General features: G+C 38.3%; 2 protein-coding genes and 1 long non-coding RNA gene across 14 annotated transcripts in view; 2 read left to right on the forward strand and 1 right to left on the reverse strand.

Annotated features, from left to right (window-relative positions):
* The window catches only part of LOC140848918 (mitoguardin 1-like), a 106,255-nt gene extending 97,497 nt beyond the window's left edge, over positions 1 to 8,758 (forward strand). The window contains exon 3 of the mRNA XM_073234172.1: positions 8,223 to 8,758. Coding sequence (XP_073090273.1) covers positions 8,223 to 8,381 — 159 coding nt within the window. The 3' untranslated portion in view covers positions 8,382 to 8,758. The remainder of the gene's footprint in view (positions 1 to 8,222) is intronic.
* On the reverse strand, positions 6,264 to 26,599 carry LOC140848919 (uncharacterized). Of its 2 annotated transcripts, none has more exons than XR_012130222.1 (3): positions 23,334 to 26,599; positions 19,202 to 19,421; positions 6,264 to 6,418 (listed from the first exon to the last, which is right to left on the reverse strand). It is a non-coding gene; the product is annotated as an uncharacterized lncRNA (long non-coding RNA). The 2 variants fall into 2 exon arrangements; XR_012130221.1 differs by lacking the exon at positions 23,334 to 26,599 and adding an exon at positions 22,542 to 22,677.
* NEXN (nexilin F-actin binding protein) overlaps positions 22,386 to 26,610 on the forward strand; it is a 72,188-nt gene continuing 67,963 nt past the window's right edge. For 6 of the 11 annotated variants that reach the window (XM_037012471.2, XM_037012472.2, XM_037012475.2 and 3 more), the window contains exon 1: positions 22,386 to 22,796. In XM_037012471.2, coding sequence (XP_036868366.1) covers positions 22,401 to 22,796 — 396 coding nt within the window. In that variant the 5' untranslated portion in view covers positions 22,386 to 22,400. The remainder of the gene's footprint in view (positions 22,797 to 26,610) is intronic. The other 5 variants (XM_037012477.2, XM_073234168.1, XM_037012481.2 and 2 more) reach the window with 1 other exon arrangement.

Consider the following 26,610-nt stretch of genomic DNA (forward strand, 5'->3'; position numbering starts at 1 on the left):
CTTTTTGTGGCCTAGTATGTGGTCTATTCTGGAGAATGTTCCATGTGCACTTGAGAAGAATGTGTATCCTGAGGCTTTTGGGTGTAGAGCTCTATAGATGTCTATTAGGTCCATCTGTTCTAGTGTGTTGTTCAGTGCCTCTGTGTCCTTACTTATTTTCTGCCCGGTGGATCTGTCCTTTGGAGTGAATGGTGTGTTGAAGTCTCCTAAAATGAATGCATTGCAGTCTATTTCCTCCTCTAGTTCTGTTAGTATTTGTTTCACAAATGCTGGTGCTCCTGTGTTGGTTGCATATATATTTATAATGGTTATATCCTCTTGTTGGACTGAGCCCTTTATCATTATGTAATGTCCTTCTTTATCTCTTGTTACTTTCTTTGTTTTGAAGTCTATTTTGTCTGATACTAGTACTGCAACTCCTGCTTTTTTCTCCCTATTGTTTGCATGAAATATCTTTTTCCATCCCTTGACTTTTAGTCTGTGCATGTCTTTGGGTTTGAGGTGAGTTTCTTGTAAGCAGCATATAGATGGGTCTTGCTTTTTTATCCTTTCTGTTACTTCATGTCTTTTGATTGGTACATTCAGTCCATTTACATTTAGGGTGATTATCGATAGGTATGTACTTATTGCCATTTCAAGCTTTAGGTTCATCGTTACCAAAGGTTCCAGGTTACTTTCCTTACTATCTCAGAGTCTAAGTTAACTCACTTAGTATGCTGTTACAAACACTATCTGAAGGTTCTTTTCTGTTTCTCCTCCTTTTTCTTCCTCCTTCATTCTTTATATATTAGGTATCAGATTCTATACTTTTTCTCTATCCTTTGATTGGCTTTGGAGATAGTCAATTTAATTTTACATTTGCCTTGCAATCAGCTGCTCCACCCTCCCTACCCTGATTTTACTACCTCTGGTGACAGCTATCCAACTCTAGGAACACTTCCATCTATAGCAGTCCTTCCAAAATAGACTGTAGAGATGGTTTGTGGGAGGTAAACTCTCTCAGCTTTTGTTTATCTGGAAATTGTTTAATCCCTCCTTCAAATTTAAATGATAATCATGCCAGATAAAGTGATCTTGGTTCCAGGCCCTTCTGCTTCATGGCATTAAATACATTGTGCCACTCCCTTCTGGCCTGTAAGGTTTCTGCTGAGAAGTCTGTTGTTAGTCTGATGGTTTTCCTTTGTATGTGATCTTATTTCTGTCTCTGGCTGCTTTTAACAGTCTGTCCTTATCCTTGATCTTTCCCATTTTAATTACTATGTGTCTTGGTGTTGTCTTCCTTGGGTCCCTTGTGTAGGGGGATCTGTGGATCTCCATGGCCTGAGACACTATCTCCTTTCCCAGGTTGGGGAAGTTTTCAGCAACTACCTCCTCAAAGACACTTTATATCCCTTTCTCTCTCTCTCTTCTTCTTCTGGTATCCCTATAATGTGAATATTGTTCCGCTTGGATTGGTTACACAGTTCTCTCAATATTCTTTCATTTTTAGAGATCCTTTTTTCTCTCTGTGCCTCAGCTTATTTGTATTCCTATTCTCTAATTTCTATTTCATGTATTGTCTCCTCCACCATATCCAACGTGTTTTTATTACCCTCCATCATGTTCTTTAATGATTGGATCTCTGACCTGAATTCATTCCTGAGTTCTTGGATGTCTTTCCTTACCTCCATTAGGATGTTGATTATTTTTATTTGGAACTCCCTTTCAGGAAGTGTCACAAGGTCCATATCATTTAAATCTTTCTCGGGAGTTGTATTAACAATTTTACTCTGGACAAGGTTCCTTTGGCGTTTCATGTTTGTATATGGTGCCCCCTAGTGTCCAGAAGCACTATTCTGGAGCTGTTGAGCCCCTGAAGCAATGTCGGGGGTTGCAGGGGAGCGGTACTTGTGCCTGGGGTAGGAAAGAGCTGTTCCCTGCCTCCTGGCTGCTGTGCCTGTCTCCAGTGCCTGAGCCAGTGGGCGGGCACACAGGGATAAGTTTGTGTCCCAGAGCAGCCAGATATGGATCCCTGCTTTCCACAAGCAGCCAGAATCCCAGTCTCCTCAGGAACTCTGCCTGTATTAACTTTCTAACCCGGTAGTCATGCGAGTCTCATGAAAGCACCATGAAATGTAGGTTTGTGCTCCCCATGCAGATCTCCAGAGATAGGAGCAGTCCCAAGCCTTCCACTCCCTCCCTGCTCTGTTTGTCTTCCTCCCACCAGTGAGCTGGGGTGGGGGAGGGGCTTGGGTCCCACGGAACCACAGCTCTGGTACGTTACCCTGTTTTGTGAGGTCTGCTCTTTTCTCCAGGTGTGTGCAGTCTGACGTGTCCTCTTTCTTGTTGCTCTATCAGGATTAGTTGCACCAATTAAAATTTCTAATTGTATCCAGTTTTAGGAGGAAGCCTCTGTCTCTCCTCTCATGCTGCCATCTTTAAATCCATCTGTAGTGTGCTCTTTAAAGAGAAAGTCTTATTTCTTATAATCCACATGCCTCTACTCATACTCTAAATGAAAACTCGGAAAGCTTTTGCTATTCCCACCTCTCTACCTGACAGCTCTTACTGGTAATGATCCAAAATAATAATATTTACAAAGTAACAAGGATAAACGTTCAGAATAGTCATAATCAGAATAGTCAGTATCTACCATTTAAAATTCTTTCTCTTGAATTATCTTACTTCCTCTGGGATCAATTTTTAACATCTTTTTATCTTGGGCTTTCATTCTTGTGCTGATGGTGTTCTCAAAATTGAAAACTTAATTGGTGACTGGATTGATTTTCTTAGGTAAACTGTATATGTTTGCAGGGTTGCTTTAGCTGTGTCTCCCAAGCAGAGACGACCGGGAAGGCTAAATGTGTGCAGTTCACTTCCTTGAGGTGTGCCAATTAGCAGGCTTTTCTTTAGGATGAATGGCTGCAACTAGGCGAGGCAGGGCGCACCACAGAATGAAGCGGCCTTACTCTGAGGGCCCATCACTCACCTAGCCGACTTACTCTCCTCAGCTAGTTCAAATAATTTTTAAGGAGAAATGCTCTCTGGTTGAAAATCTGTTTTTCTGCACTGCAAGCTGCTTTGGTGGGAAAGGTTGGTGGGAAAGGAGCAGGAAGTAGAATGAGATGTGGGATGAGTATACGTGGTTGGACACAGACTTCCCTTTAACCTTCCATTTTCAATACCTCTTCTTCAATCTTCCTCCTTGCGGGGAAGTTGGGGTTCCTATGGCCAGGATCCTCACTGAACTTAAACCACCTGATGATGTAACTGGCCTGTTGCTAGGCTACTGCTTCCACACCTGTAGGCAGTAAGCTATTGTGCTATGAGAGCTTGGCCTAGCGCTCTGGGCGGAGGCAGAGACGCTAGTGCTCGACCTACCGCTGGCAAAACAAGCCAGATAATAAACCCTTTTCACCCCAAAGAAATGTTCTCCTGTCATTTCTTTGGTCACACTGAATTCGTAGTGATCTTGCTGGGGCTGAAACCGAGTGGCAAGACACTCTCTTCTCCTGCCCTCATGCCTGCTGACTCCAGGCCTGGTGCTCAACAAGGCGCCTGGCTTCCCCTGAATGCAGTGATGTGAGAGAGTCGGATGAAGCAAGGATGGTTATGCTCGAGACTCAGGAATTATACTGCATCACTTCCACCATATGTTGTTCATTATGCCAGTTTGACCAGTCTGGAATGAGGTATAAACATCAGGAAGAGAGAATCATTGAGGGCCATCTTGAAGAGTGGTTATTATGGGTCCATTTCCATTTTCATTAATTTTCTATTAGTGAGATAATGGATGCAGTCAGCCTGCTTTCTTTTTCTTTTTTTAAAAAAATGTTTTATTAAGGTGTGATTGATATACACTCTTGTGAAGGTTTCACATCAAAAAACAATGTGGTTACTACATTCACCCATATTATCAAGTCCCCACCCTTACCCTAATGCATTCACTGTCCATCAGTGCAGCAAGATGCCACAGATGCACTATGTGCCTTCTCTGTGCTACACTGTTCTCCCCATAATCACCCACACCATGTGTACTAAACACAATACCCCTCAATACCCCTCTTCCTCCCTCCCCACCTGCCCTCCCACACACCACCCCTTTGGTAACCACTAGTTACTTCTTGGAGTCTCTTGAGTCTGCTGCCATTTTGTTCCTTCAATTTTGCTTCATTGTTATACTCCACAAATGAGGGAAATCATTTGGCACTTGTCTTTCTTCACCTGGCTTATTTCACTGAGCATAATGTCCTCTAGCTCCATCCATGTTGTTGCAAATGGTAGGATTTCTTTCTTTCTTATGGCTGAATAGTATTCCATTGTATATGTAGCAGTCTTTTTTATCCATTCATCTACTGATGGACACTTTGGTTGCTTCCATATCTTGGCTATTGTAAAAAGTGCTGCAATAAACATAGGAGTGCATATGTCTTTTTGAATCTGAGAAGTTGTATTCTTTGGGTAAATTCCAAGGAGTGGGATTCCCAGGTCAAATGGTATATCTACTTTTAGTTTTATGAGGTACCTCCATATTGCTTTTCAGTCAGCCTGCTTTCTTTAACTGAAAGACCTATTTGTAATTTTCCGTGGTTGATTTGAAAGGGCAATATAAACTTACGAAAAATAGCCTATATTAAATTGTAACTTAGTCTATTTAATGCCCAACTTGAAATAGTTTTGGGACTTTGGACATTTCTTTCACAGTTATTCAGAGCCTTTACAAAATACTACTTCACGTACAGCAAAGTTATTACTCACCAAGGGAGATAAGGCCCAGTCCATTTTGCTCCCTTAAGAAGGGCAAACACCTTTGGGATGTTTGAAGTCTTCAGCTAATCCCAAAACTTGTTTTCACTGGGCTCTTTATCTGAGGATTTTGTCGGTCTTGTCTGTTTTTGTTGAAGCTGTTGTTATTACTAGATTTCTTGTGTGGTCATTTTTATGGTACTTGTGGACTATGGGAGATAACAGATTAGGCGGGATAGTGCTTCAGTGTAAACCACAATAGTATTACTTTTTGAAAATATTAAAATGAGTTTTTGAAATATGCCCTTTTGGAGGAAGAATCATTTAGAAAGAAAGGACATTTCAAGTTTCATCTAGCAAAACAAAGAACCCTCTTCATGATAAATTGCATGCTCCCATATACTGGGATTACACTGGTACTGACCTCTGCTTCTGAAGTAATATTGCAGCTCTAATAAAATGTTATTCTTTTTCTGAAACCTTTAAAAAAGGTTTAAGGAGATTTTATTTAAAAAATGTTTTTCTTTAAAATGTATTCTAAACTGAGAACTTAAGGCATCGTTTAGGTGATTTGCTTTTTGCTTGAAAAAATTTAAGATTAATTATTTAAATAAATGTTTCTGAGTTTTGTCATTGTCTGTTGAGAAGAGTTGGTGATAATGTTTGCTAGTATCACATGTTCCTGTGATATATTTTCACAGCTGCAAGCCTATTTTAAGAGACTTATTAAACGATCACTTCAGTGAAACCAACAAATAAACAGGGTAGACCAATAAATCAAGGCCTGAATCTGGAATCTCTCGTTGGATTTGTTCACTCTTATTAATGTAAATTATTTTATGTAGAGAATTTAATTTTAGTCAGTTGCTTTTTAGGATTTTTCTCTACTGATAGGTATACATAAATCCTATTCGTTTGATAGTGGTATAAAACTTTAAACTATTAGAATTTCCAAATTCTTTTGAAACCTGTTAGGCTTTTTTTTTAAACCTCAAAACACTTTGCTTCTAGCATAATACATTTTCCTTAAAATATGAGAGGAAATATTACTTTAAGTAGGTAATATATAATGTCAGATATTGTCATTTCCATTTACCTTTTTTTTTTGGAGACATCTTTATACTGTGCTAAATATCATTTCTTCCCCCTTGGCTTTTTGGACAAAGCTGATAGGAGAATATAGTTTGATATTTAAGATTACAAGCTCTGAAATATGTCTGAGTTTAAATTCTACCATTTAGTTGTGGGGCTTGGGGAAACAGAATCTAAATTTCTGTTTCTTTTCATGTAAAATGTGGATACTAATAGTACCTACTTTATAAGTTATTGAAAAGATCAGGTGAGCTTATCAAGTTAAAGCATTTAGTACTGTGTGCATGGAAAGTGCCAGAATCACAGCATGTAGGAACACTTCACAATAGTAGAGTAAAAACCTCCAAAAATTTCTTCCACAAAGGCAGTGAAAACACTAGCAAAAATTATCAAAATCAAAATTTTTGGAACTCTGAAAATTAATGAAAAACGTGGAGAAATTCAAGGAGCATTTATATTTATTAAGAAAAGTGACAGAAAAGAAAAAAGAAAATCGACAGAATTCCATAAGAACAATTAACTTCGTGGATTTGAACTTGCTCTAATCTCATCCTCCTCTTCACAGCAATCTTGAAAACCAACAACCTCACAAGTACAGTAACTGCAAAAATCAAGGAAGAAAGTTAATGGCTTTGGAGTTTCCCAAAAGCTCCATTCCTAGAGAATTGTCACCATTTGAACTTCTTGGTAGCTCCCTACAAAGCTCCATTCTCAGGACACTTCTTTGACCTGACTTAGAGCTCGCTTTCTGTGAAAAGTTCTATACTAGGGTCTTTGTTGAAAACAATCAGTGGCAGTTGTTTACCATTACAGCCACCTGAGCGGGTGCTACCAGTTGGGGCTAATAAGAGGGTCACCAAAACACTTAGAGGGTAGAATTGATCAACGAGATGTTAACAAGGACTTTGAAAACCCCACCGTATTCATAGGAATCAGAAGGCCACTGGCATATGCAGCGATGTGCATATGTCTGGGAAAAGCTCTAGAAGTCCCTAACCTCTGCCCTCTGGCTGACCTTGATGTTCTGCACAAGCAGGAAGTATAAAGTTAAGGCAGACAAAAGAAAAAATGACTCACTAGAAATATCAAAAGTAAAAACTTTTGTGCTTCAAAGACCCAGCAAGAAAGGGAAAAGACAGCAGAATGAGAGAAAATATTTGTAAATTACTTATCTGATAAAGGACTTTTATCTAGGATATGTAAAGAATTGTTACAACTCGATAATAAATGGACAAACAACACAATTTAAAAATGGGTATAAACATTTCTCCAAAGAAAATACACAAGGGCCAATAAGGAGATGAGAGACGCACAACATCATTAGTCTTTAGGGAAATTAAACCACTTCACACCCAGTAGGGTGGCTATAATAAAAAAGATGGACAAGAACAAATGTTGGTGGGACTGTGGTGAGATTTGAATCAGCACATATTGCTAATGGGGATGGAAAATGGTGTAGCCACTTGTAAACCAGTTTGGCAGTTCCTTGACTGACAAGTGACCATCTGACCCTTCCATTCTTACGTATGAACTGGAGAGAATTGGAAACATAAACAACTTGTACACAAATGGCTCAGTTTATTCATGATAGCCAGAAAGTGGAAACAACCCAATGTCCATGATATCCACTGAGTAATTAGAAAGTGATGCTGATGACACAACCCAATGAATATACTAAAGTTGTATATATAAATATGAATATGCTGAATTGTACACTTAAAAGGGTGAATTTTATGGTATGTGAATTGTATGTCGATAAAGCTATTAAAAACAAAAAAACCCTATGGTGTGTCATTTAAATGGATCACTTGGTATTGAAAAATATAATCACTCCAAAGGTGTTTTGCATATCTGGCGACTCTGTAGTGTTTGTAGTTGTTTGTAATGAACTGTCAAAAAACTAGAATTCCACTGGTAGACTTGTTAAGCTAGCCAGAGGTGCATGACTATTTTTGAGTTATACAAACATAGTCAAAGCTAAATATAAAAAAGAATGCCTTGGAATTAGGTAAATTGAGATTATTTCAGGGTTTTTGTAGAAAGTTTTACTTCATTTACAAGTGTGAGTTAGAATAATTTAAAGCATCCTTTGGATGCTAAAATCCTCCTTTTTTCCCCTAATGCTTCATCGTAAGTTATTTTTGCTGGTGAGCTGCAAGATACTGCTTTTCTATGCACCCTGTGGATTTAAGTCGTTGGACAAAAGCTTGTAAAGTTTTACTCTTTTCTTAGAACTGAATTTTGAAATAAAATGTATTTTGATCTTACTAGCTATAAAATCTTATTGAGTGATTTTTATGGTTTAAATAAATTGTTATTTTCATGGTAATAACATTCTGTTTTCTGTCTTCTACAGTTTTTCTTCTTTTATTAGTGTAGTCTGTTTTAACCCATGGTATTCTCAGCTTGCAGAGCACAGAGAAATGCGGCACACCTACAGTCTGGAGTCTCTTTGCCACTGCCCTTTTTATGAAGAAGCCATGCATTTAGTTGAAGAAGGAAAAAGTTACTCAAGAGTTCTTAGGTACAATTGCAGTTCTGCTTATGTTTATGAAAAATATTAAGGTCTATTGTTGTTTGTATATTTATTTAGAATGTTTATAAGAATAGGGATAAGTATGTTTTCAGGCTCAAAATAATTAACGTGTTTTGTCACTATTGAAAAGACATGTGTGTTATATTAAGTTCCTGAGGTTAAGCCTTCTTTGAGTCCAAATTTGTAGTAGGCTTGATCTTGAATACAGTTTAACTGTTGCCCTCCATGTTTATTACATAGAATTGATAATGTTGGAGTGCCTAGGAGACAGTGATTTTCTTGCCAAACTTCACTGTATTCGACAGGTTTTTCAGGTATTTTTTTTTTTTAACATTAAGTGACTTCACCCAGCCACTCATCCCCATCCTCATGCTATAGAATCCAGCTGCGTATGAACAGGACAGCTCTTTGCTCTTTATTCTTATTCCCAATGATTAATATAAAGTCTACTAAGTTCATTTTTCCTGTCTGCTCTTTCCCTTCATTTGCCATTGTCCTCTGCCATGGCTTCCCAGGTCTACCCAAAGACATGCACAGACTAAAAGTCAAGGGATGAAAAAAGATATTTCATGCAAACAATAGGGAGAAAAAAGCAGGTGTTGCAGTACTAGTATCAGACAAAATAGACTTCAAAACAAAGAAAGTAACAAGAGATAAAGAAGGACATTACATAATGATAAAGGGCTCAGTCCAACAAGAGGGTATAACCATTATAAATATATACGCACCCAACACAGGAGCACCAGCATATGTGAAACATATACTAACAGAATTAAAGGAGGAAATAGACTGCAATGCATTCATTTTAGGAGACTTCAACATGCCATTCACCCCAAAGGATAAATCCACCAGACAGAAAATAATTAAGGACACAGAGGCACTGAACAACAGACTAGAACAGATGGACCTAACAGACATTTATAGAAGTCTACATCCAAAAGCAACAGGATACACATTCTTCTCAAGTACACACATGGAACATTCTCCAGAATAGACCACATACTAGGCCACAAAAAGAGCCTCAGTAAATTCAAAAACATTGAAATCCTACCAACAAACTTTTCATACCACAAAGGTATAAAACTAGAAATAAATTGTACAAAGAAAGCAAAAAAGCTCACAAACACATGGAGCCTTAACAACATGCTCCTAAATAATCAATGGATCAATGACCAAATTAAAATGGAGATCCAGCAATATATGGAAACAAATAACAACTACAAGACAAAGCCCCAACTTCTGTGGGATGCAGCAAAAGCAGTCTTAAGAGGAAAGTATATAGCAATCCAGGCATATTTAAAGAAGGAAGAAAAATCCCAAATGAATAGTCTACCGCCACAATTATCAAAACTGGAAAAAGAAGAACAAATGAGGCCAAAGTCAGCAGAAGGAGGAACATGATAAAGATCAAAGAAGAAATAAATAAAATTGAGAAGAATAAAGCAATAGAAAAACTCAATGAAACCAAGAGCTGGTTCTTTGAGAAAATAAACAAAATAGATAAGCCTCTAGCCAGACTTATTAAGAGAAAAAGAGATTCAACACACATCAACAGAATCAGAAATGAGAAAGGAAAAATCACAACAGACCCCAGAGAAATACAAAGAATTATTAGAGAATACTATGAAAACCTATATGCTAACAAGTTGGAAAACCTAGAAGAAATGGACAACTTCCTAGAAAAATACAACCTTCTAAGACTGACCAAGGAAGAAACACAAAATTTAAACAAACCAATTACGAGCAAAGAAATTGAAGCAGTAATAAAAAAACTACCCAAGAATGAAACCCCTGGGCCAGATGGATTTACCTTGGAATTTTATCAGACATACAGAGAAGACAAAATACCCATTCTCCTTAAAGTTTTCCAAAAAATAGAAGAGCAGGGAATACTCCCAAACTCATTCTATGAAGCCAGCATCACCCTAATACCAAAACCAGGCAAAGACCCCACCAAAAAAGAAAAGTCAGACCAATATCCCTGATAAACATAGATACAAAAATACTCAACAAAATATTAGCAAACCAAATTAAAAAATACATCAAAAGGATCAAACACCACGACCAAGTGGGATGAATCCCAGGGATGCAAGGATGGTACAACATTCGAAAATCCATCAATATCATCCACCACATCAACAAAAAGAAGGACAAAAACCACATGATCATCTCCATAGATGCTGAAAAAGCATTCGACAAAATTCAACATCCATTCATGATAAAAACTCTCAACAAAATTGGTATAGAAGGCAAATACCTCAACATAATAAAGGCCATATATGATAAACCCACAGCCAACATCATGCTTAACAGTGAGAAGCTGAAAGCTTTTCCTCTGAGATCGGGAACAAGACAGGGATATCCACTCTCCCCACTGTTATTTAACATAGTACTGGAGGTCCTAGCCATGGCAATTAGACAAAACGAAGAAATACAAGGAATCCAGATTGGTAAAGAAGAAGTTAAACTGTCACTGTTTGCAGATGACATGATATTGTACATAAAAAACCCTAAAGACTGCACTCCAAAACTACTAGAACTGATATCAGAATACAGCAAAGGTGCAGGCACAAAATTAACACACAGAAATCTGTGGCTTTCCTATACACTAACAATGAACCAATAGAAAGAGAAATCAGGAAAACAGTTCCATTAACAATTGCATCAAAAAGAATAAAACACCTAGGAATAAACCTAACCAAGGAAGTGAAAGACCTATACCCTGAAAACTACAAGACACTCTTAAGAGAAATTAAAGGGGACACTAACAAATGGAAACTCATCCCATGCTCCTGGCTAGGAAGAATTAATATCGTCAAAATGGCCATCCTGCCCAAAGCAATATTCAGATTCAATGCAACGCCTATCAAATTACCAGTAGCATTCTTCAACAAACTGGAACAAATAGTTCAAAAATTCATATGGAAACACTAAAGACCCCGAATAGCCAAAGCATTCCTGAGAAGGAAGAATAAAGTGGGGGGGATCTTGCTCCCCAACTTCAAGCTTTACTACAAAGCCATAATAATCAAGATAATTTGGTACTGGCACAAGAACAGAGCCACAGACCAGTGCAACAGAAGAGAGACTCCAGACATTAACCCAAACATATATGGTCAATTAATATATGATAAAGGAGCCATGGACATACAATGGCGAAATGACAGTCTCTTCAACAGATGGTGCTGGCAAAACTGGACAGCTACATGTAAGAGAATGAAACTGGATCACTGTCTAACCCCATATACAAAAGTAAATTCAAAATGGATCAAAAACCTGAATGTAAGTCATGAAACCATAAAACTCTTATAAAAAAACAGATGCAAAAGTCTCTTGGACATAAACATGAGCGACATCTTCATGAACATATCTCTCCAGGCAAGGGAAACAAAAGCAAAAATGAATAAGTGAGACTACATCTAGCTGAAAAGCTTCTGTACAGCAAAGGACACCATCAATAGAACAAAAAGGTACCCTCCAGTATGAGAGAATATATTCATAAATAACAGATCCGATAAAGGCTTGACATCCAAAATATATAAGGAGCTCATGCATCTCAACAAACAAAAATCAAATAATCCAATTAAAAAAATAGGCCAAGGAGCTGAACAGACAGTTCTCCAAAGAAGAAATTCAGATGGCCAACAGACACATGAAAAGATGCTCCACATTGCTAGTTATCAGAGAAATGCAAATTAAAACCACAATGAGATATCACCTCACACCTGTTAGGATGGCTACCATCCAAAAGACAAACAACAACAAATGTTGGCAACATTGTGGAGAAAGGGGAACCCTCCTACACTGCTACTGCTGGTGGAAATGCAAATTAGTTCAACCATTGTGTAAAGCAGCATCGAAGTTCCTCAAAATGCTCAAAACAGACATACCATTTGACCCAGGAATTCCACTTCTAAGAATTTACCCTCAGAATGCAGCAGCCCCGTTTGAAAAATACAGATGCAGCCCTATGTTTATCACAGCACTATTTACAATAGCCAAGAAATGGAAGCACCCTAAGTGTCCATCAGTAGATGAATGGATAAAGAAGATGTGGTACATGTACACAATGGAATATTATTCAGCCATAAGAAGAAAACAAATCCTACAATTTGCAACAACATGGATGGAGATAGAGGGTATTATGCTCAGTGAAATTAGCCAGGCAGAGAAAGACAAGTACCAAATGATTTAACTCATATGTGGAGTATAAGAACAAAGAAAAACTGAAGGAACAAAACAGCAGCAGAATCACAGAACCCAAGAATGGACTAACAGTTACCAAAGGGAAAGGAACTGGGGAGAGTGGAAGGGAAGGGAGGGATAAGGGTGGGGTAAAATAAAGGGGGCTTTACAATTAGCATGTATAATGTGGGGGGCATGGGGAGGGTTGTGCAACACAGAGAAGACAAGTAGTGATTCTACAACATCTTACTATGCTGATGGGCAGTCACTGTAATGGGGTTTGTGGGGCGACTTGGTGAAGGTGGGACCCTAGTAAACATAATGCTCTTCATGTAATTGTAGATTAATGATAACAACAACAAAAAAAAAACACAGGTTATATTACCAAAAAAAAAAGTCTACCTATAACTTGATGCAACAAAAAGTTAACTACTAATAGCTTATTGTTGCCCAGAAGCCTTACTGTTAACTTGAACAATCCATTAAACATATTTTGTTAGTATGCATTATATGCAGTATTCTTTTTTTTATGAATGTATTATTGATGTACACACTTACGATGGTTTCACATGAAAAAACAATGTGGTTACTTCATTCACCCATATTATTTTGTCCCCCCTTACCCCACTGCAGTCACTGCCCATCAATATAGTAAGATGCCACAGAGTCACTATTTGCCTTCTCTGTGCTACACTGTCCTCCCCATGAACCCCCACACCATGTGTGGTAATCATAATACCCCTGAATCACCTTCACTCTCCCTTTCCACCTGCCCTCCCACACCCCTCCCCTTTGTTAACCACTAGTCCCTTCTTGGAGTCTGTGAGTCTGCTGCTGTTTTGTTCCTTCAGTTTTGCTTTGTTGTTTTACTCCACAAATGAAGGAAATCGTTTGGTACTTGTGTTTCTTCACCTGGCTTATTTCACTGTGCATAATATCCTCCAGCTCCATCCATGTTGTTGCAAATGGTAGGATTTGTTTCTTTTATATATGGTAGTATTTGTATTCTAATAATAAAGTAAGCTAGAGAAAAGAAAATGTTTTTTCAGATTGTCATAAATCTACACAAACATTTTCTAGTACATCTCTTGAAAATAATGTGCACATAAGTGGATCTGCACTGTTCAAACCTGTGTTGTTCATGGGTCAACTGTACAACTTATTCAAGATGAGAGTTTCAGCATAAGCATTAACTTACTAAAATGAAATACCCTTCACAATATGACACCTGAAATTACTTTTATTTTTCATGTGTCTTGAAGATACATTTTTAAGTACAGAAAACAATACATTTAAAACTGTAAGTATTAGAAATAGTTTACTCTTTTAAAAGTCTGAAAATAGCACCAGGGCTCAGAAGTAACATTGGAAACTTCAGTTATTGGGAAAGGACTAATAATAGGCCCTTACATTTATTTACTGTGCTTTGGGGTTTACAGGCATTTCCCACAGATTATTTTTGATCATTACATCAGCCCTTGAGTAGTAAAAAAAGACAAGTAGTAGTATTCCTTACTTTACGGAAAAAGAAAAGGAGACCCAAAAAAGGTTTAATCACTTGTTCAAGGACCCCTTTCCAATGAGATAAGAAACTAGCTCTGTAACTCAGGGGTTCTGATTCCTAATTCAGTGCTTATTACAACATTAGTAACTGTTCAGGTTTAATGTAATTTTGGTCTAATGAGTGCCCATTTTTTTGTGTGTTCATTTTCCAGAATCAAGTTCTTTTCTTTCTTAAAGACATTTTTGATTTTGAGACGGTTCGCTATTCCAGTATAGATACTGTGGCGGAAGACCTTATGCAGTCACTCATTCGCCGCACTGAGCTTTTAATGGCCTATCTTGGAGCTGATGCACTGAGGCATACTAGTAGTTGTGTAAGTAGTCATGGCCATGTTATGTCCAGCAGCCTGTTGGAAGCCAAAGTACAGTAGGGACCATAAATGTTCAATTTGAGTGTGCTATGAAATATTTAAGGTAACTATTGATTTTGTAACACATAAAGAATTGGCGGATATGGACTCAGGGAGGAAAAAACAATCCGGTAAAGAATGACTTTACTGTATTACACAGAAGTTCTGTCATTGAATCCCTCTGAAGTATCCAAAGCAGCTTTTTATATTGTTTAGGTAATGACTTAAGTTGTGAAATGTTGTATATTTCACAGAAATATTGCTTGAGTTGAAGCCAGTACTTGGGAATTAGTTGATTTTCTTGTCTTGACGCCGTCTGTAATGTCCAGAATCATTCTCAAAGCTTTGTTTTTATGCTTTGCATTTGAAAATATACATTTTAGCCAACACCTTTGTGGCCCGTACATGCAAGAATATATAATTCCTAGTGCCAACAAACTTAATTTTGCCTGAGAATGTATTTTTAGTATTGAAATTATTCATTGTTTAATCAAGTTTAGGCAGTAGTGGTGTTTAATATGTACTGCTTACGTTATTGCTTGTGCATTTGCTTATGTACTTGAATCAAAGAAACTGTAATGGCTGAGTATCATTATTAAGCATTTAAATGAATTGACACTGAAAAGTGTTTACTATTGGTCCTATAAGTTACAATAGAGAGACTGAATGAATTTTTAAAAAAATCTTTTTATGGATTAGAGCATTCTTTCCTTGAATGAATACTGACTTAAAAGATGACATCACTGTGACAAGCAATTAAAATTTTTCCAGTTTAGTCTTGAGATTCTCTCTCAATATCTGAAGTTATTAATCTTGGTACAGCAAACATTTCTCCTCCAAAACTGGCTCTTAGTCATTCCCACAGAGAACTTAGCACACTGGGAATTTGTCATATTATGCCCATATTTTAAAAATATTCATACTTTGAGTCTTAGATTTTAAAGAAGGTTTTTTTCCCCCCTGAATATAGAACAAAATATTTTTTAATGGTATGGAAGTATATTTCATGTCTTTTATATGAACAAATGGGTTGCTTGTTCATATGAATAAGATTCTTCAGAGTATTTTAGATACTTTCAGAGTTGCATTAATTTTTTTTCTAGGTCATATACCAGTTATGGAGTGGCTGACTCAGTATATCAGTGGATTGGATTTGTTGATTTTGTTCCTAAGGTGGACTTTGTTCATTTTAGGAGTGAGTTACCCAGAAGGATCTAAAATACATTTTTTTAAAATGCATTTTTAGATTAAAGTGCCTAATTTCTGATTAATGAATAGAAAATTAAAAAGTAGGGAGAACAGAATCCTTTATGGTTTTAAATTTGTGTATGTGCCACATTCATGTAATACTAGCTATAAAATAGGGGATTCAGAATTTATGCTGTCTGCATGTACTGTTTCATAATGTGTAGGTTACTTGCATTAAACAGTATGAAATTTTGCTTTAATATTTTTTGAGTATATAGCTCCTTGACTTTTTTTACATAATTCTTAATTTAACAAATTGGCCATTCATAATTCTTATTGTTGATGAGGAATATTATTAGAAGTGTCAAAGCTAAAAATTCCAGTATGTAATGTTTTATTTTTAAATTTATATCCTATATTCTTAGCTTCCTGTGGAGGTACCACTGACCTTGAATGATTCACACACCTACACACGTGTGTGTGCACACACATTCCCCAATTATTGTATAGGCAAGATAGTTATTGCTTATATTAATTCTGTTGTTTGGGGAGGCTAAATGTTTTAATCTGTGGTTTCATAAACAAGCTGTAGTAAACTTGATTATTTGAGCAAGATGTGCTTGGAAATCTATTTTGAAGAATTGCACTATTGTGAAGAATTGCACTGCTACTACATAAGAAAGTTCTGGGGAATTTATTTCATGAGATAAGATGAATGACTTTCCAGAACTTTTTTTATCCCACTTTTACACTTCAACTTAAGAAAAAAAACTAAGAGGTTGGTTTGTTGAATTCAGTGCTTGAGTTTAATTAGTTTCTATCAATAGCTACTACTTCAGTAAGATGCTTTCTTTGTGGCTTTTGACAAAAAGAGGCAAGAGTGACCAAGTAGAATCTCAGGATAATAAATGTAGAAAAATCATCTCTATGGTAAGGGAAGAAATGAGACCTTTTTAAAAAATATCTCTCTTAAAAATGCTTCTGACCACAGAAGAGTTCTTGGTACCAATTTAGTTGCTTTAAAATTGGTTTAAGCATCTAAGGCAATATTTTTAAAAATAAAAAATGATTGAACTAGACTAGAGCCTTTTAGGTAAAACCCTGTTTAACACTTACTCCTGGCAATATTATCAGAAAATTGCTATTGCCACCATAAGTCCTGCCACCTGATTCTCTGGATATCACATGAGGGCCTCAAATTTGTCCTGAGAAAATGGATTCTTTTCCCTGTTTTCTGTAATAAAAAAGATACATGTTCAGGCAATTTATGTTTGGTAATTTATGTTTTCCATTTTTTTCTCTACATTTTTGTTCAACTAAAAAAGCCTAGTTCTTTTCAAAGGCTTATGTTTATTAAATGTCAAAATGAGATTATATTTTTAAAAAGAAGCCAAGTTTTTATACTGTTACAGTCAGGTTCAAAGACCTTTGTCTAATGAAGTAGAATTGTTTATTTACATCTTTATTATGACTTATTAATTTGTTGAATTGACTATAAAAATATTTAGACTTTTTCTTACCTTACAATGTAACATTTTCTACTTAAATGATTATAAGGAGTGATTATTTGCATTTCAAAAAAATTCTTTATTGTTCCTTTGAACCTATGAAATAGGAATGCCAAAGTTACATTTAACGCACTTCTCTGTGACCTTTCATAATCAGAAATTTTTAATTATGTTCATAAAGTAGTTTTACTTTAATGTGAACATGTATTAGGAAATTTTTTGGAATACACATTTCAAAGTGATTATAAGAATTAGACTGGATTCAAATCTTTTTTCCTTGGATTAATCAAATCTAGAAATATCACTCTGTGAGACTTAATTTGTGTAATCTGTGAGTAATGGAAATACGGGCATCCTTTCTTTGTTCCTAATGATTATGTTATTGTTCTGCTTAGTCTGAGAATCATGTATTATCTTTACTTGGTTGAAATCACTAAATGTGTCTATTTCCTAAATGTAAGGACTGCACTTCTAATTCATGTAAAAGTGAAACACTACAGTAGCAGAAAAAAATTGCACTGTCTCTTTAGCCAAAATAAGCACTGTAACATGGATGTATTTCTGCTACTGCCAAATAAAAATGTGATGGTGTATATTGCCAATGTAGTGAGTGTTTTATACACTGCTTATGTGCGTTGGCAAGGTCTCCCTTGTCAGACCATGCCGCATGGGACCTTTCAGTCCCCTGAGACCATGTCCGCAGGCAGAGAGACAGCAGAGACAGCACAGGCAGCTGCAGAAGCTCTGACACCAAGTGTACAAGTATATGTTTTCTTTATGTACAAACTGGGAGAAAAGACAGTTTTGTGATGAATGAAGTCAGCCCCTGTCCCACCACTTCTTGGCAAGGGTTCGGATTCATTTAGCCAACGAGAGGGATTCTGTCTGGGTACGACTGTAGACACTAGATGACAAGAAGGGCTTACCTGGACATTAATATAGTATTCCTGATTTGGGGCTTTTAATGCAGAAGTATATTTTTGAATAACTAAATATGTACAATATAGCTAAATGTATAGTTATATTTTAAAAACGGAAACAAACTGAAGCTTACCACTAAATAAGAAAACCATACAAATGAGAGTTAAATCGTTTCCTAGCTAGGACACAGGGCTGGAGATGGAATGAGAAACTAGATCAGGCATTTCTACCGCACCTGATTTGTCACCTGCCTTACTCTCTGTTTCATGCCATCCTCTTTGGTCCCACTACCTGAACTTCAAACATCTCTCTCCGAATTTTTATGTATGTTCAAAATACTTCTCTACAAGCATCTCAGTGTCCTATCGTTACACTATTTTTTTGTAGGGCTTTGCTGGAAATCTTTATAAACTCACTTGGTTTATCTTTTTTACTGTTCTTACGCTGCTTTTGACTTCTATTTTGTATGTAGCATTTCTTCCTATAACCTGTATTCTGGAATACTTTCCTCTCCACTTCTCCTTTAATCTCTTCCTCTCCTTATGCTACTGACATCTTTGATCAGGCTGCACAACTCTTTGGTCTGCTCGGGGTCTATTTTTTTTTCTACCTCTGCAACTGTGAAAACCCTTAAATAACCTTCATTGTTTGGGCAGGGAAGGACTGAATTTCTGTACAGAAAAAGAGCAAACTTTCCTTCTGTGCACTTTTTATTCTTTATTTAAAAGCCACAGCAAAGCAGCTGTTACATCAAATCCTACCTCAACATTTGCTTTTAACTGTCTCTTACGTGTGTCACAGAAGCCTTTTGTAAAGTACCTTTATATATAGAAAATCACAGAACTTTTATAATTTGCTATGTCTGAAATACCATTAATACTTGAATACAGAGAAGCACTTTGATATTTGAAAACACTTGAAATATATGACTTCCAGGACTTCTGCTGATTCCTTTATTGAAAAACACTGTGAGAGAGAATAGGCCTTATGGAGTTTAAAAAGGACTAAGTGCTTAATGGGGTAGAAGATGGATAATAAAAAAGAAAAGTAGGTTAAAGCAGGTGTATTTATTATCTATTGCTGCATAAATTACTCCCAAATTTAACAGCTTGAAACAACAAACATCAACTCACACAGTTTCTGAGGGTTGGGAATCCAAAAATGCCTGGTTTGGTGGTTCTGGCTTAGGATCTCCTGAAATTGCAGTCATCTGAAGGTTTGACTAGGGCTGGAAGATCTGATTCCAAGATTTGCTTATTGACGTGGCTGTTGGTGGTGTACTTGAGGCCTTTGCCTTGTGGGCCTCTTCATAGAGCTGCCTGGATATCTTCAAAACCCAGCAGCTGGCTTTCCCTAGAGTGAGTAAGCCAAGAGATATCAAAGCAAAAGACACAGTATCTTTTATAATCTAGCCTTGGAAGTGGCATACCATCACTTCTGCATTATTCTATTGGTCACAGAGACCAATCCTAATATGGTATGGGAGGAGATTCCACAAGAGTGTGAATACAAGGAGGAGGATCATTTGGGGTCATCTTGGTGGCTGAATCCAACAAGAGAATCATAATTCGATAATGTAGACATTTTAATTTTAAATGAATATGTACACATTGTTTGGCCAATCTTTTGAGGTAGGGTCAAAGCCTTAAGTTGGGATATAGTTCTGAGATATCTTTTTGCAAAACTACACCTCTAAATCATCATCTGGAATTTCCAGTTTCCCTTACTTTTAAAGGAGAAAAAATGTACCTGAAAAGCAATGAGTACTGACTCCTAGATTTTTATGATTTTGTATCCAATCTTTTAGATTTGTCTTCCCCACACCTAGCTTGACAGGAGTTTTTGGAAACTGCCTTTATCGAGTCTTCAAAGCATTCAATTTAACTTACAAACTATTACTTCCCTGCTTTTATATTTCTTCCTTTTTGTAATGCTTATTTTATGTAATTTTGATAATATGCGACTGATATAATCAAGATGAGAACAAACCCAACTGATAAATGATAAATATGCAAAGATTGTTTATACAAATTGGCAAATCTTGGACTTCTAATGTTTTTAAACTTAGCATGTCCAAAACTGAGCTACTGGCCACAGCTGCCTAAACCTCCTCCTCCCAGTCTCACTTAACTCAGTAAATGACTCCATTCCTTCAGTTCCTCAGGCTAGAAACTCTTTCCTTACACCTTATATTCAATCTGTCACCAAATGCTACCAGTTGTAATTTTAAAAATGTACCAAGAAAAAAATGTGCCAAGCATTTCCCATTACCTTCACAGGTGTCACCTTGGTCATATATTTTATTGTGACATATATTAAGCTCCCATTACCTGTCATCCTGACTATTTTGGAAGCCTCCTAATTGGTCTCCCTGCTTCATTTAGTGTGTTTGCAGCCCATCTTAAAAATAATCAGATCATGTCCGTACTTTGTTTGAATCCACCAGGTGCCACCCATCTTAGAGTAAAGGCCAAAGTCCTTACAATGTTGTACAAAAAATTTTCCACTGTAGGTCTCCTGCTCCCCCACTTGCTCTTATTTTCAGCCTTTGTCTGCCCAGATTTACCCACACAGACCTCATTGCTCAAACCTAGAATATGTCAGATAGGATCTTTCTCCAGGCTTTTGTACCTCTCCCTGGACCACTCTTCCCAGATATCTTCAGATATTTATATAGCTCATATTTACATGCATCTCCAGATATTTAAATAGCTCACTGTCTCATTTTCCTCAAGACTTACTCATATAAGGCTTTCCCTAGCCACTTTATCCAAATCCACCCATCCCTCTTTGCATTCCCTACTTTCTGGCTCTGGTTTTGTCCATATGGCACATCACTAAGTACTATGTAATTCATTTATGTGCTTATTGTCTGCCCTTTGATGGCAAGGCCTTTTATTCATTTTGTCACTGCTGTATCCTCAGTATCTAGAACTGAGTATTTCCTGAATGAATGATGAATTGGTGGGAGAAGAAATAGGCTTTGCATGCTGTGTGAAGCTGTCACGGTTTACAGAACAGAGAGCTTTAATTTGGTGAATCTGCTGAGTGGATATTAGTTAGGAGAGCTCCTTTAAATTAAATCAGAAATAAATGTATAATTATAACTTGGTAAGTTTATATTTTTACAGATATATGAAATTATATATAAAATATTTAATATATAATCATATATTTTAAATATAAATCCATAAAACTTTGTATAATTATATATTGGTAAGGGGTGGAAGAGTTTTTAACATGAAGACCTGATACAGACTGGAATGAAAGGAAGGCCTCTGAAAAAGCAACATACTAGCAGGCAGCAAAGGCATATGCTGAAGTTAGGTAGGAGAGGGGCGGTAAGGAGATCTCAGACAGGGAGAAGCTTACACAAGGGCCCTGCAACCAGAATAACGAGGTAAGTTTCGTACACTGAAGAAAGTCGAGATGGTATTGAAGGGAGCCAGCCGGGTGCTAGACCATCCAGGCTGTCTCTCATTATCTGTATTAGAGTAAGTTTAAATAGCTGTTCTAATTGCCAATCTAGAACTTTTCTAATTGAAGAATGAGTAGTTTACACCTCTTCAAAGAATGTTCATTCTGAGAAGACAGTGTATGGGGATGGGTTAGAGGAGAAAACTTACAGTTAAAAGCAGAAGGCTTTTGAACGTCCCTGAATACATAACCTGAGCACCACTGTTTGCCCAGGGCTGGAAGTTGGAGGTGATTGTCCCTAGCTTATGTCTGTTGTTGCTAGTTCAATTATTAATTAAATAGTTTATATTTTATGCAAGCAGTGATGATTGATCTCCCCTCCTAGAAGAATGACCCCTCTGTATGAGCATTCAGGTTTGATTTGGGTTTTAATTGGCAGGCTGGTGATTGGAAAGGTCTGTGGGTGCCAATATCCGCAGATGTCTTTATGTAAATGTTTAAAGACCAGAGATAATTTGCCTTCGGTTAAGAAAAGGTGGAAAATTATACCCATATTATTTCCATTTATCCCTCCTCCTCCCTCTTCTCCTGTCTCTCTCCTTCCACTTCTCTCTATGGACCTCTCTCTTTGGAGTCAGAGATGAGAGCCGAGAGGAGAGCACAGACAGATCAAGTGGTCCCCGGACTGCGGCCCTATGCTCTCAGCAGTAAGGGTCGGCCTGGAGTCGATGCTCTGGGTGAAGATAGAGACCAGGACTGGCAGAGGACGTCAAGTGGGCCCCGGGCAAACCGTCTGTGGGCAGTGGGGAGCCAGCTCCAGCCGGTTTTGGAATCCCATTTTCTATCACTCCTTTCCCACTGGAGAGGCCGACTCCTTTACCCCGGACCCTGCAGGGAGCTAGAACCTGACCCCAGATGAGGGGGTCAGCGACCTGGAGCCGGACGACGAGCAGATTCTGGAGGGAAGGTGGCTGCCGCCGCCCCCCTTTCCTGTCTTCCTCGACTCTCCACCCCTCTCCGGGCGACACGGCGGAGGCGGGGGTTGGGGGAACTGGCCTTGTGTTTTGGAACAGCTGCAGCAGGCGCTGGGCCCGCCTGGAATGCGGGATCAGGCTGCGCACCAGGACTTTTATGGAAACTTGCTGCTGGAGACGGCGGCGGCGGCGGCGGCGGCGGCGGCGGCAGCCAGAGGGCTCCCGGCGGCTGGAGCGGCGGCCGGAGTGCTCAGACCCCTGCCCACAGCCCGGCGCGGGACGCGCACAGCCCCTCGGCGCGCAGCGAGGACTTACGCGAGTCGCAGGATCCCGGCAGGTAAGAGGAGCCGGGGGAACGTGGGGCGGGGGCGGCGGAGACGGAGATGGGTCCCGCTCTGGGGCGGGGGCCGCCGGGAGACGCTCCCCTCGCGTCTGCTCCCCCCGGGCTCCGCCGCAGCCCCGGGGCGCACCGCGCTCCCTCCCGCCGGGGCTGCCCGGCGGCTCCCGGCCCTCGGAGCCGCGCCCTGCGGGCCGGGCTGAGTGTCGCCTGGGGTCCGCGTGGCTGGCCGCGTTACCGGCCGCCGGCTCGGGCTGCGGTTTCCTGCCCCCTCCGCTGCTGCAGCTCCGCCTGTGCCCTGTCGGCTGTTTGGTTCGGGTGCTTTCTCGGCCGCCCCGGGGAGAGCGCTCCGAGAGCGGACGGCCGCCAGTCCCTTCGCTCTCCTTAGGGTTCGGGCAGGTGAAGTTCCGTGGGGTCCTCCTCCACGTGCCCTGGGCGCGGTTTCCGTCTCCCGGCAGTGCCGGTTACATTTAGGAGAGATCATTCCTGAGCTGTCTCTGTGGAGGCTGGGGATTGCAGTGTGATTTAACAGTTTACCTTCTACTCTCCTCCCCACAAACTAGTTTTCCGCGATTCTGTCCGAGGTGGGATGTTGGGATTTTGCCACTGCGGCTGGAAATTGGGGTGAATAATGTCGCCACTTCTTGAGGACCTCCCTTGTCCATATGCTTTTTGAAAAACACAAGCCAGTCCAACTGTTAGCAAACTGAAACGCTCTACAAATACCAAGAATTTATTAATGGCATTTGTAAGGAAAAAAACCAAGTTCAGAGGTTAGCTGATCATTGCAAAGGCTTCCAGATCCTCATTTTATGTTTATTTATGGTCCATGATGTGAACAAAGAGTTTGAAGGGGTAGGGGAGCGGGGGGTGGAGGGAGAGAGCAAGAACAAGGTAAAAATAGCATGCGGATATGTCCTAACAAAATGTCTGTCCTTGGGAAGGACACAGGTAGGAAAAGAAGTAAGCCATAATCTGAAATAGTTCCATGAGCCAAGCAATGGCAGCATCATTCATCAACTAAATTTTGTTAATGAATTCATGTGACGGGCCCATTGGCCTTTGAGTCACAACATAACTATGTGTTGGGTAGTATAATTGAATAAACAAATATTTATAACATCTTAGTCACACATCTTTGAGTGAACATTATTTTTCCCCCTAATTGTTTTACAGGTTAAATTGCTGCGGTAAAGAAAACTCAGAACACAAATAAGTCTCTGAAAGTATTTTGAATTTTGAGATATAGGATGGAAAAATGCACAATTGAGCGACAGGCATTTTTTGGGGGGGGTATACTGAGTATAAATGAACTTTATTTAATGTCATTAGTTAAGAGTCTTCCGTAGAGTTGTTAGCCTCGTACTTTTGAAGATAATTTATATTATGACTGGAATAATGTAAAGAAAAATGTTGGCAATTCTATTTTTGACCTGAAACAATTACTCTAGCTCTAAGCAAAAACAACGGAGTTCCTTTAAATCCTGTTTCCCTCAATACAGTATTGATGTAATTCAGTTTAATGGATGATTGACACCTTTAAATCCATTTTAAGATGAATTGGAGTGAATAGCAATTTTTTCTGCTCACCTTAAGTGGAATCTGTGCTATTTTTGAAAATTTGATATGTAAGACTAATCATTGTCAAAATGTATGTCATCTTGAGATGACTATATTTAGCATCAACAAAGGAATAAATTATCTAGGTTTTGAACAGTATTTTTCCCTGAAATTACACTTGAAGTATTTAGGTTAGGGTTTCAATTTGAGCAGAATGAAAACTGAATATGCATGTTTGGAAGAGATTAATTGAGGATTTAGATTGCTTAGCACTCAAGTGGCCTGAAATAACATACTTTATTTAGGAAAAAAAAGATAAAACCTGTTATTTTTGAAACACACTAAAGGCAAATAAAAGTACTACTTAAATAAAAATATGTGCCTGAAAGAAAGAAAACAATGCAGTAACTATGGAAAAGTATGTAAAAATGGGCAGATGTCTAAAAGTTTTATAGAAAAGAGAGGATCTTTTATATTTTATAGCGTGTAGGCCACACACACACACACACACAAATCTTGGTAGTCTACTTTATAATTTAAAGGGAAATGACCTACAACATTCTTAGCAATATCACATATTTCTGTTCTTATTTAGTCAATTTGTCATCTTCTTCACCTGTATAGTTTCTTTCCTGTACTCTTCTGGTTTTATAATTGCAAAATTACATATTATTTACATACACATGAAGTTATATTTTCTTTTTCTATTTATTCAGTGCATGGTTTGGCTTGACTTATGATAGTATACGTTCTGTACTCTCAGATGAGTAGATTTTACCTAGAAATCCAACTTACTTAGCTTTCAATAAAATTTGTGTTATAAAGTCAATACAAGTATATTTATGGTTAAAAATTACCAGGAATGGAAAGGAGAGCTCTCAAAATCTGACACATGTACTTGTTAGTATTTTGATATATTTCCTTCTTTTCTCTATGCATGATTTTTTTTCCTTGCATTGCTGTCTCTCAATGAGACTACATATGAGAAAGCATCTGATGCAGTATCTGCTGTCTAGTAGGCCTTCAGTAGCTGGTTCTTTTTCTCCTCTCGGCTTCTTTTTTTTCCATTCTGCCTTTTCTTCCTTCTTGTTCTCAGATTAGAAGGCAGAAAGATTGGGACTTCCTAGGCCGGATTGTGAGGTTGGTGGAATTTGACTTCCGTCTTTCTGTGACTCTTTTCCTCCCCTTGACTTTCTGGCCAAAATAGGCCTCCCCTTTGTCTCTTTCCATTTTCTCAGTGCTGCTGGCTCATTTAGATCAGGGACCACAGACTGGCAGCCAAAAAACTTTGAGCTGCAAACATGCTTAAAAAGTGGTACTTTTATATTCAAATATGGATTTCTAGCATTTCTTGAAAAATTGGAAGATCTTGGCAGAACTGGGTTTACATTTCTGCATAGCAGCAATACCCTGGACCTAAGTAGTAACTCCCCCAACACACAGGGCATATATACTCTTTTGACATCGTCTTTACAATTCCCTATTGTTTTACAAGTAATCATCAGTGATTTACATTCCCTGTCAATTATACTACATAACATTAACTTACATTACATATATATACACATACATAATATTACATACATAATATTAATTTGTATTATCTGATCCTAGACAAATATTAGTCCCCTGATCTAAGTATTAGGGCAAATATGAAGCCACAGATGAAAAGTCTGCTGGACTTGGAATTAGGAGCCTGGACTTTAAATGCTGTGGATATATTTTGGTTAGCAAGCCTTCTCTAAAAAAAATAGTCATGGGAATGGGAAGAAGAGGTTAATGTTCATTGAAACTAATTGCTAGTGTCAACTTGAGTTGGAAGGGACCATGTATTACTAACTAAAACAAAATATTTTAACTAGCGAGATTTTGGAAAGCATAGGGGAGATATTTCTGGGAAAGAAATCTCCCTAGGAACTCTTAAATAAGTCTACTCTCTCCCGATCCTAGAAGTGCTTAGTACAGTTTTGCAACCCCTAGAGATCTGCCATAAACAGAAGTTAACTATTGTTCTTCTGCCTCCCCACCCTACCCACCTATTTGGAGCAAGAGGCTTGGGTCTTCCCATTCTCAGTTGTTTCCTTCATTGAAAGGCAATCTTCCACTTGCAGAGAGGATGAGAAGACCCAGAATCCTCCAGAGATTGCCACATCTATTTGCTTGGGAAGCCAACTTCCTGAAGCTCAAGTTTCTGTTTTTTCATGATACCTAGTTCATTCATTCATTCATTCATTCATTCATTCATTCATTCATT

This window comes from Manis javanica, chromosome 4 (genome assembly GCF_040802235.1).
Source record: "Manis javanica isolate MJ-LG chromosome 4, MJ_LKY, whole genome shotgun sequence".
Lineage (NCBI taxonomy): Eukaryota > Metazoa > Chordata > Mammalia > Pholidota > Manidae > Manis > Manis javanica.